Source organism: Capsicum annuum, chromosome 1, assembly GCF_002878395.1.
Source record: "Capsicum annuum cultivar UCD-10X-F1 chromosome 1, UCD10Xv1.1, whole genome shotgun sequence".
Classification (NCBI taxonomy): Eukaryota; Viridiplantae; Streptophyta; class Magnoliopsida; order Solanales; family Solanaceae; genus Capsicum; species Capsicum annuum.
Window position 1 is genome coordinate 1,902,761 of NC_061111.1, and position 11,533 is coordinate 1,914,293.

Consider the following 11,533-nt stretch of genomic DNA (forward strand, 5'->3'; position numbering starts at 1 on the left):
CATTACTTGGAGTTCGTTGGGATTGGATTAAAAAAAATTATTTTTTAGCTTAAGTGATTAAAAGCTTAAAATAAGTGATTTTAAATTAAGCAAATAAGTATTTGAATAGAAGTGCTGAAACTGAAAAAAATTTGTTGATGTGTTTGGTAAACAAGTGTTGTCAATCACTTTTTTGTTGTCAAAATGACTTAAATATCCTTAAAACTGTTAACACATAATAACGTGAATTATTTATGATTTTTAATTCTATTACTTCAAAAAAATTTCTATTTAAATACACTTTCAACGTAAAGTGATTATGCCATGTCAATTTATAAATATAAGTTACTTTTTAATTTTTAAATATTAAAAAATTTAAGATATTTTTTATATAAATATAGTATTATATTGTAGTATTACAAACTTGTAAACAATATAAAATTTTTAGGAATAAAACAAACTATTAAAAAAAATCAATTTTTAAAATTTAAATAACATGCAGGGATTCTATATGAACAGATAGAGAAGAACTTACCACAAGCTTGATTTGGCGATAAAATTTTTGAGTGTTTTCTTACGTAATGATGGATTCTCTGAAAATAAAGAAGAAAGATGAAGAGAAAATTGGAAGGAAAAGATGAAAAAAAGCAGCAAAAAGAAAAAGAAAGAAAAATCAATAAGAGATACAAAGTTTAGGGTATTGTTGGAATTAGAAGAAAATATAAGGGATAAAAAAAATAAATATTTTGGTCAAACCTAAAAAAAAAATTAATCTAAAAAAGTAAAAAGCTTGGGGTATTCAGCTTCTCAATTTTTGCTTTTTTTAATCAATTTTTAGCTTTTTTAAGTTCTTTTTAATTTTACCAAACACCTAAAAAAACTAAAAAAATTGATTAAAATCTAGTTTGACCAGATTTTATACTTATCCTAACACCCTCTTAGTTCTTGATTCATGCTAATACTTTTGTTGCAGACCTCTTGTTCGCAACAAATTTTCATTCATGAAAAATAAATTTTAACCACAAACAAAAATATGAAGAAACAAATTTTTTTATTGATAAATGATTGTGGTTACAAATGATGTATTTGATCATCAAGAAGAGAGTTTTGATCTTTATGAATATCCCATGAATTTATTGAAACTTTTCAGATCTTTGATCTTTTTGTGAATATCCCATGAATTTGTGGGATACTGGAGATGCCTTTTAAAGGGATATTTGCCATATTTGCCCCTTTTATATAGGCATAATTTAGGATTTAGGTTGAGTAGCCATCAAGCTAGATTTAGGATAAAGTAGCCCCCAAGAACTCTAATCAAAATTTAACTCTTTTTATAGACTTCACAAAATTTCAATGTCTACACCTCTATCGAATCGGAATCAGAATTTGAAGTTGACCAGTTGAAAATTCTTTTTCCTTTTTAAGTTAATGAATTCTAAAATAATTAATTTATAAGTCATTGAATTTTAAAATAATTAATTTATACACATTCGAAGAATTCTTAAGATAATACCTAGTTTGGACCCTTAACCAGGGTTGGATGCATGGTAGTAATATTCGATTTATCCAAATTCAATACTTTTGACGCAAAATGTAATTTTATGTGTCAAAATCTATGAAAGTTGCAATAAATAGTAAATGTAAATCCATAACTTTGGAATCTTGGTACGAGGGACGGGGAATAATAATATAGAGATCAAATGCATGCAAGATTATTTTATCCAGCATTTAGTTAGGGATATTCATTGGTCTTGACCAGGAGTCACGAATTCAAGTCTTGGAAACAATATTTGACAGAAATGCAAGATAAGACCGCGTACAATACGCTCTTATGGTGGGTCCCTTCCCCGGACCCTACATATAGCAGGAGTTTTAGTGCACCGGGCTGCCTTTTTTATTACTAATTAGTCCTGGGGCTTATTTATTCTTCATTCGTACTACAATGATGCAATAAGTTATTCCGTATATATGGTGGAATAATTAATCTAATGAGGTAACTTTATCTATCCCATCTCCATATCAAACGACCACTAGTAAATGCGAATTTAAATTCTGAATACGCCTCAGCCGTAACCGGTATTCTAGTTGCACCCCAAGTCAACTAGAACATAAAAGCCTTAGGAGAAAGTAACAAGTCATGAATCGAGGAGTGTTGTAAAGTCAGAAAGATGGATGATGAGTTTGATTAAGATTCTCTGAGTAAAGTCACATGTAATATAATTCACATCAGTACACATTATCTATACATGTATGAAAGAATCTTTGCAGAAAATGAGTACCATATTGATCAATGTATACAGTGTGACTAGGGGCGGAGCCAGCCTTTCATTAAGGGTTCGTCCGAACCCCTTTCGACAAAAAAATATACCATTTATATATAGTTAAAATTATTTTTTATGTGGTTATAGTAGGTGTTGAACCCCTTCGATTAAGTTTTCTTTAAATATTGAACTCCTTAGTTGAAATTCTGACTCCGCTTCTGAGTGACTGCCCTTTACTCAAGTGTACATTGGACAACTATGTTTGTCTCTAATAATCCTTTCGTCTCAATTCAAGTGTCTTTGTTTATCTGACTACAGAAAAGGCAATTCAGTGCACTAAATCTACTGCTATGCGCGGTGTCTGGGGAAGGACCCCACCACAAGTGGTGTATCGTATGCAGTCTTACCTTGCATTTCTGTCATAGGCTGTTTCCAAGGCTTGAACCCGTGACCTCCTGGTCACATGGCAGTAACTTTACCAGTTTACCTTGCATTTATCTGACTACGAAATTAAGAAATAAAGAAAGATTTTGAATGTTGTGTTCTTAAATCTTGTGCGGTCTTAAACGGCGCATAAACTTGTGTAATTAATCAAAATGCCTGCAAATTGATTTGAACACCACGTTTATCAAAAGAAACGATAAACTTTTGTGATGCAGTAGTGTAGCTGTTTCACCGTTAATCAGAGGTTTTGGATTCGAATCTTGGATATAGAAAAAGTTCTGTGAGGAGACTCACCCCAGAATGAGTCCCGTAAATCGTAATGTGCGATCATAATTAGTCGGGGCTCTAATATGAACATTGGACACCCGGTAACGCAAAAAAAAAAAAAAAAAAAAATAAGAACATTTTCCAGGAAATTTATGATTGCAAAATTCCAACTAGTTTATTCTTCTTGCGTACACCTGAGATCGTTTTTTAATCATTATGGACACCATGTTAGTTGGTTATCTTTATAATAGTACGTATTTAGTGAGAATTAGTACTTGTTTTTTAATTAAAACTATTAGTATATCAATATCAAACTTGAATATTTTACTAAGTCAAACCTCTAAACAAACTTCAAACTTGTTTATTCTTGACATGATAGTTTTATAATTAATTTTCAATAGCTTAAAGTCATTCTCACTTATATCATCCCCAACAATAATCTCGGATGGTAACTGCTTGTTCATCTTTTCACCTAAATAATAAGTAGTAATTATTTTTCTTGTTTAAGGTTTGAATTCAAATCAAATATCAATACTATATGATTGGCACACAAATGCAACAAAGAAAATAGTTTGTGTTTGTCATCTTTAGATTTGATGTGATGAGATAATTAATTGGAGTTTCTATTGCCTTTTTGTCATCGTTCATTCAGTGCCGATCAATATACGATACTAAATATGGAATAATAATTTAAAGATTAAATTATATCTGAATAAAATAAGTAAAATTACAAGATAATTCCTATATATATCCCGTTCATAATGTAATGAGACTTTTCCTTCTTTTCTATCGAATCGATGAATGAAAAATAATACTACTAATAATTAAGTGTTACGCAGCATATCACATTTTTAATGTCATGAATCAAACTAATCATAGGTATTTAATCCAATTTCTGCAATTCATGCCTTATAATCCAAACATTATTTTGTCTGTGAAACAAACCATCCCTTAGGGCTCGTTTGGTATGACGGACGAAGAATAACCAACGTTGGAATTAGTTTTAGAATGAATTTAATTATATTTGGTGGGGATAAAATCATAAAATAACTTATCTCAATTAATTATCTCAAAATTGTAGTGTTATTTTTACCTCTCGAGGATAACATGTTCCCGACCAAACGAGCCCTTAGTTATCTGACTTGGCGTGGATTAGAAACTGTCAAATGGTCAATAATTGAAAAAAAGAAAAAAGAGAAATCGTACTTCAAAGACAACAATGTTTCATATGATCCTAATATCTACAAAGATTTGTTTCTAGTAAACTTTTGAAACCAAAGCAAATAGTAAAAGAAAAGAAAGATAAGGGCAAAAAAAAGATCTTGTCAAATAGTATATAGAGTGGAGGGTGGACTATTCACTACTAGTTGTGGTGCTAAAGTGATAAATATCTTTTCATTTTTAATGAGAGATAAAATTTATATTTTTGTGTCATAATATCAATAAGTTATGTCTAGACATGACTTCAATTTCTAATATATTAATGCTTCAGTAGGTATAAGTTCACTTGCTAAGAGCAACCATAACACCAACAAACCCATGTACATAAGCACAGCTAATAAGGTAACAGTGCATAGTAAGATCAGCAATGCGATAACCGACATATATACAATAAATAACCAATGATGATAGATATCAAAAAGTAAGAAACTACAAGAATACGACTAATTTATTACTAACACCACCAAAACTAAACGTTCTACTACCTAAAGAGCAATTAAAAATTAATCCATTTAAACGACAAAACATGTAAATTCATGAGAAACATCAACAACAATATACGTAGTGCGATTCCGCAAGTGGAGTCTAGAGAGGGTAGAGTATACATAAATTTTATCCTTATCTCGTGAAGCCAGAAAGATTAGTTTCGGAGGACCTTGACTCGAGTACAACAAATTAAAATAATTATGAAAAAAAAAAAGATAGCGAAGTAGACATAACAACTAATACGAAAATAGTGCATAGTATTAAGAAAAGAAATAGTAAAAACAACAATGAGATAACCGACATACAATAACCAATCAATGACGATAGATATCAAAAGTAAGAAACTATAAAAATATGACTAATCTATGACTGGCACCACCAAAACTAAACGCTATATATACTACCTCAAGGGCAACTAAAATTAGTCCATTTAAACGACAAAACACGTAAATTTATGAGAAATTTTAATATAATTCAAAATTTAATCGAAATTCATAGAGATACGAAAGACTCGGTGAAAAAAGAAAAAAAAGTGAGGACCAGTTCCCTGAAGAAGAAGCCTCAAATGAAACTACTTTTGACTAAAAAAAGATTTGCATACAGAGCTAGCAAGCCTCCATCGCTCTCTCACTTGGGCTTCGTCAAAACAACTTTATTATCGAAAACGATTTATCAACCACAACTTTATTATAGTAAAATAAAAAAACAAAAACAAAAACAAAAAATCCAAACAATGTCCTTTAATTGATTTACCAAACAAAACGACAGCATTTTATGCTGCAAATATTTGTAACGGTTCCCCTCTTTCTTTACAAAAATATTGTTTTCAACTTGGTGTCCGATACTCCAAGTTAAAGTTTGATTAATCTGAATTCGCATCGAGAAGTCTCTGAGTAATAAAATGATTTCTATCAAAGATTTAAGGGTTTGAACCCGAGACTTTAACTAAGAATGGAGGACTACTTACACTCAACCACAACCCACGACGTTCAAAAATTATTTTTATACTCCACGTTAAAGATTGACTAATTTGAATTAGCATCGAGAAGTCGATAAAGACTCTCTACCAAAAGCGATATCGTATTCGGAGCTCAAATTTGAGACTCTAATTAAAAATGAAGGAGTGCTTACCATACAAGAGCACAACCTTTGACACTTTAAATAATTATTTTTTTGTTTCAATTTAGTATTTGATATTTCATATTAAAGGTGGATTAATTCGAATTAACTTTGAGAAGTCGATAAAGTCTCTCTATCAAAGGCGATATCGTACTCGAAGCTCGAATACGAGACTCTAACTAAAAATGAAGGAGTGCTTACCATGCAAAAGCACAACCTTTGACATTTCAATTTTTTTATTTCTCTTTCAAAATCTGGTATTTCACATTAAATGCTGACTAATTCAAATTAACATCGAGAAGTCGATAAAGACTCTCTACCAAAGGTGATATCATATTCAGAGCTTAATCCGAGATTAACTAAAACTGAATAAGTGCTTACCATGCAATCACAACGTTTGACACTTTAAAAATTATTTTTTTATTTCTTATTCAATATCTAATATTTTATATTGAAATATAACTAATTCAAATTACTGTGTGTAAAAATTTTTATATCAATATTATACTTAAATTCGAGACTCAAATTAAGAAGGAAAAGTAATTACCACTCAAACAAGGTTTGACGGTTCAAACATTGTTGTTATTTTATGACTTTATAATAAAACATGAAAAAAAGCAAGAAATTGTCGAGAAAAGTGTCACCATTATTCTTCTCTTTTCTCTCCCTCCAAATCCAAACCTTCACTTTTCTCTTTCTTGGGAGAATCAAATTCCGCATAACTTTTTTTTTTATTAGGAACAAGAAATTGTTGGCTTTTCTCCTTTTCTTCTGTACTGTTAAGTTTGTTTATATCACACTTTTTCTTTTCTTGTGTATTTCTTTTGTACCTTAAAAAGGGGTTAAAGTTGGCATCTTTGCTATTTTTACTTAAGTTGGTTTAGTCCAAGAACCCATTTTTATCATTTGGGAGGTTTCTTTTTTTCACTTTGGTGTATGTTCTGTGTAGTGCAATATTTATCTTCTTGAATATTTTTTTTTCAGTATCCCATTTTGCTCTTTGCATTGAGCTTTGATCTGGGAATTTTCCCTTTTCTTGTATGATAAAGTTTTTCAAGTTCAAGAATTGATTTTTGTTCTTTGAATTGAGCTTGTATTTGTTTTTTGTTTGTTTTTTTTTGCTTTCTTTTGGGTTTTTGTTGAAGAATCTTGGAAATGGCTGAAGCTTCTTCAAATGTTCGATTGGTTCGTTGTCCTAAGTGTGGAAATCTTCTGCCTGAGCTCCATGACTTTTCTGTTTATCAGTGTGGTGGTTGTGGTACTGTTCTCAGAGGTATTGTTTTATGTGTTTTGATTATTTTTCTATACCTTCTATGTTGAGCTAAATAAAATCATTCATCGAAAAGTTTGATTTTTTTGAGTGGAAGTTAATATGGTATCTGGTTTCAATTTGTTTGTATAGTTTTGATTTGGCACGAAGTTTGAGAAAGTGAAGATTTTTTTTTAAATCTTGTAGTCTTGATTAAAGTTCTGTGGACTATGCCAAAATAACGTTTAATCTTGTGTTTTTAAACATGTCTTGTGAGAAGTTAGAACTATAGAGTTGCAAAAAAGGGAAAGAGACATTCTTTTTGAAACAGCCTAAAAAGGAAGACAAGACAAACAAATTGAAATGGAGGGAGTATATGTATAAAAGATGATCTTGATCGTGTATATGTATAGTGTAATTTTAGTAACCCCCGTCTGGTATCCTAGCTCGGGTCAGGGGTGTCAGAGCGGATGATGACATGAGTTGGGCTTTCATATAGCTGACACGAACTTGTGTGGGACTGAAGCGTAGATGTCATTGTTGTTTGAGCAAGACAAACATCTTGAGTTCTAAGTCTCACCTTTACTGATTCACTAAACAACATTGTCAACTTGCTTGTTCTAAGAAAAAATCAGCCCCAAAGTGAGGGGACGAATTGAAGATGAACAAGTAAATGTGGCATTTTTAAGGGTTCAAGATTTTAGATGAGGCTTTTAACATAGTAATTGAACACTTTCATCCTGTACATTTGTTTCTTTGGTATTCCCATATTCAGTACGGCATAACTTTTTGGTAATATTTTGTATAGATGGTAGGATGAGTTTATTGAATCTTGTTTTTAAGATTCTAAAGTTCTGTCTTTGCTTGTTATTATGGTGGTGCAGCGAAAAATAAGGGGATTTTGGACGATGGCTTGTCAGAGGTCTCAGATGGTGAAAAGATTAGAGCAGTTCCTGATAGAGGAGATGTTTCTGTGAATGTAGATACTGCTTCTGACTTTGATGAGGAACATAGTGATTTTCAACCTGGTAGGACAGAAGGGAGAAGTCATAATGGAAGAATGGTTTCACTTCGTCGGGTCATTTCAGGATCCGATGATAAGGAAGTTTCGGATGATCTGGATAAAGCCAGAGAGGGCGAATCGAGTTCAATTAATTCGAGGTTAGATAGGTTTAGAAGAGAGAACTCTTATGATTATGATGGATGTAGTACTTCTAAAGTCAAGAGGGATAATAGTGTTGGGGTGGATAATTATTGGGGAAAGATTAATACTGTTGAATCTGTCGGTCTCAGTGTTAGAAATGACCTTAAAAATGTAAGGCCTTCGATGGATTCACTAGATTCAGGACCACCTATGAGCAGTCGGTACGTGGAAAGATCTTATGCAAATGGTGCAAATGGTGCAACTGTGACAAGGCAAGGGAAGTTCGGTGCTTCTCCATATCCTAAGGAAGGGCCTTTAGAAAATGACACGGGTTCTTACTATGGCTCTGTTAACCATAGGAGGTACAATGGTGGTTTGGATGGGGTAGCTGGAGTTGAAGACTTGGAGAGCAATAGAGCCGAGCTTTTAAGGAAGATCAATGAATTAAAAGACCAACTTAGCCGGACTTGTGATGTTTCTGAGAAACCTAAGGATAGGGTTCCGGTTGATGGAAGGATTGCTTCAACATCCGTTGATCCTTCTATCAGGTATGATGTGTATAACCATGGGTCTTATGGTCCTAACAGACATCCCCTAGGTCCATCTAAGAATGTTCAAGAGCGTCCATACACATACGGACATCAAGGGAATGTTCCTTACAAGGGTGCACGTGGTTCAATGATGCCAGACTCTTATCCTTCGAACAGCTTTTCTCAGGAATTTCTTGGATATGGAATGGAATATCGCCAGCAAATGCCCAGAAAGCCTCCCCATCGGATGCCGTATCAGCATTTTCCACCTACATACCCTGAACATTATCCTGGGCATCACAATGATAACTTCTTCATACAACATCCGCATGAAACTCTTTTCCACCAATCTGCATGCTCTTGTTCACATTGCTTGAACCAAAATTATCACATTCCTCCTGTGATTCAACCCTCTGGTTTTGTCAGCCGAAGGTCACGAAATGGCCCTGCTAATCCCAGTCTTAATCACCACATGAACTCTGTGGGTTATGGTCCAGGGGGTTACACATCTGAAGGCTCCTCTGCCCTTCATAATAATTATCATGAAGGGTGGCGACTTACAAGAACTTCTAGTGACCTGGAGTCAGAAAATGGTGGCCTTGGTCATCGGCATTATCCTAGAAGAGTGGTTGTCACCCATAGAGTTGGACGTGTATGTCAAGCTATAGCAGGTGGTGCCCCTTTCATTACGTGCTGTAACTGCTTTGAGCTGCTGAAGCTGCCTAAGAAACTAATGATGACAGGAAAGAGTGAGAAGAGAATGAGATGTGGATCCTGTTCGGCCGTAATTCAGTTTGAACTTGGTAGCAAAGAGTTGGGTGCATCCGTTCCTACACAAGTGAAACAACTGTCCGCTGAGTTTGCTCCTGGTACCAGCGATTTGCCAAATGAGAATCTTCAAAACGCTAATGGTTGTTTAGTGAACAATGAGATGAGCCCTTGGTCTGATGATTGTGATGATTCTGGCTACCATTTCACTGATGCTAAGCTAGAGTCACCTTCCAGGAGTCAGAAATCAAATTCCACTGAACTTGAGAAGAGGTATAGTGCTCATTCCTCACCATCTAGTCTTTCTGAAGATGAACTAAGCCCAGAGAATGTGATTGTTAGACATGATCTTGCTCACCGTGCTGAAATGCCCCTAGAAGGTGATCCTACACCGCTCCTAGATTCTTCTCAAAACGATCATGCTTATACTATTTCTCCCAAAGACGTGGTAGAAAAAAACAGGAAGGAGGACATGAAGGAGCACACTGATCAAGAGAGAACCATTACCTCTAGGCAGAATTCCATCAAAGATGTATCTACACCAGTGGAAATGGATGTCACGACGAATGAATTTGTACATAGTGGTGTATCTGTGGAATCAATTAAATCAAGCAAAGATGAAAACTTATCAAAAAGCTATAAGGGAGGTCAGTCCTTCATGGGCTTTATAAAAAAGAGCCTTGGTGAATTATCAAGATCTCATCAAAGTTCAGAGAATGGAACCGCCAATGTGTTTGTGAATGGCAGACCGATACCAGATCGTGTTGTTAAGAAGGCGGAGAAGTTAGCAGGGCCCATTCAGCCAGGAGATTACTGGTAAGTACATCTGTACTGAGAAGGACAAAGGATATTATGTGATATAGTAGTTTAAAATATGCGTATTCGTTCAGCCGTTCCTTTTTTGCTTATTGCTGAGAAGAAATTCATTTCGTCCTTATGGCGAAGTTTACATTCTGATGCTTTCTTTTCTTGTGGATTCGATTTTGCTTTCTTTTTTTTTCCTTCCGGAATTTGACTTCAAAATCTATTTAAATGGTGAAATAGGTACGACCACCGAGCTGGTTTTTGGGGTGTGATGGGCCATCCTTGCCTTGGCGTCATTCTGGTATGATTCAATACTATCTGATATAAAACATATCTCTTGGATGAATTTTGGTGGATTACCAAATTGATGGAGTATTACATTTTTGTTTGCAGCCAAATATTGAAGAATTTAATTATCCAATCCCAAAAGATTGTGCTACTGGGAATACAACGATCTACGTGAATGGACGCGAGCTCCATCAGAAAGATTTAGATCTACTTGCAAGCAGAGGTCTCCCTACAACAAAAAATAAGTCTTATTTCATCGAGATTTCAGGAAGCGTGATCGATGAACACACTGGTGAAGAGCTTTACGACCTTGGAAAACTTGCTCCAACGTGAGTTACCTGTTCTATTAAAAGCTAGTTCACATTTTTCTGAAGACTTAGCCACACTTGACCTACCCGCGAAGTAAAAAAAATGCTGGATGATAATCTGTTTGCCGTGTTATCTTTCAAAGAGGAAATCGTATAGTTTTTAATGGATGTTTTTCTTACAACCTAATCTAACGTGTCAGTGGTTTTTGTTATCGCGAACAGGGTTGAAAGAGTAAAGCATGGATTCGGTATGAAAGTCCCAAAGGCAATTGCGGAGCAGTTATGTTAGTCGAAGGCACTTCAGCTGCTTTATATCGCTCGAGAAGATAACGATTTTCTTCTTTGGTATGTAAACCTGAAGTGAATCAGATATGAAGTTTGTATTAACTAGACTAGAATCTGCAGATTTTTGTAAAAAAAAAATTATGTTGTTTAGTTATTTATTGATTTTATCTTCTTTAATGTAGCCTTTCATCAATTGTATCTGTACTAAATCTCACACACTGTTCAGTTCTGCTTTGTTATATGAGTAGAATGTTAACAAACTGTGTGATGGAACAACATCAAAGAGAGAATTGTGGATTTTGTTACTCACATATATTTGTTTGTTTATTGTTCAACTGACTTCAATCTGCATATTTACTCTTCAACAACAACAACAACAA

At 34.0% G+C, this 11,533-nt stretch overlaps 1 protein-coding gene across 1 annotated transcript; it reads left to right on the forward strand.

Annotated features, from left to right (window-relative positions):
- The first annotated feature begins 6,387 nt into the window (after positions 1-6,387).
- Positions 6,388-11,464, forward strand: LOC107855284 (protein ENHANCED DISEASE RESISTANCE 4). The gene is made up of 5 exons (XM_047414119.1): positions 6,388-7,050; positions 7,911-10,284; positions 10,513-10,573; positions 10,666-10,889; positions 11,091-11,464. The coding sequence occupies exons 1-5, from the start codon at positions 6,933-6,935 to the stop codon at positions 11,155-11,157; spliced, it is 2,844 nt and encodes a 947-aa protein (XP_047270075.1). The 5' UTR covers positions 6,388-6,932; the 3' UTR covers positions 11,158-11,464.
- The last annotated feature ends 69 nt before the right edge of the window (positions 11,465-11,533 follow it).

Excerpts from the sequence above, each read along its gene's own strand:
- LOC107855284 (XM_047414119.1), top strand. The coding sequence starts at position 6,933 with ATGGCTGAAGCTTCTTCAAATGTTCGATTGGTTCGTTGTCCTAAGTGT. Across the intron at positions 7,051-7,910 it reads TTGTGGTACTGTTCTCAGAG|CGAAAAATAAGGGGATTTTG; the intron begins GTATTGTTTTAT and ends ATGGTGGTGCAG. Across the intron at positions 10,574-10,665 it reads CTTGCCTTGGCGTCATTCTG|CCAAATATTGAAGAATTTAA; the intron begins GTATGATTCAAT and ends TTTTGTTTGCAG.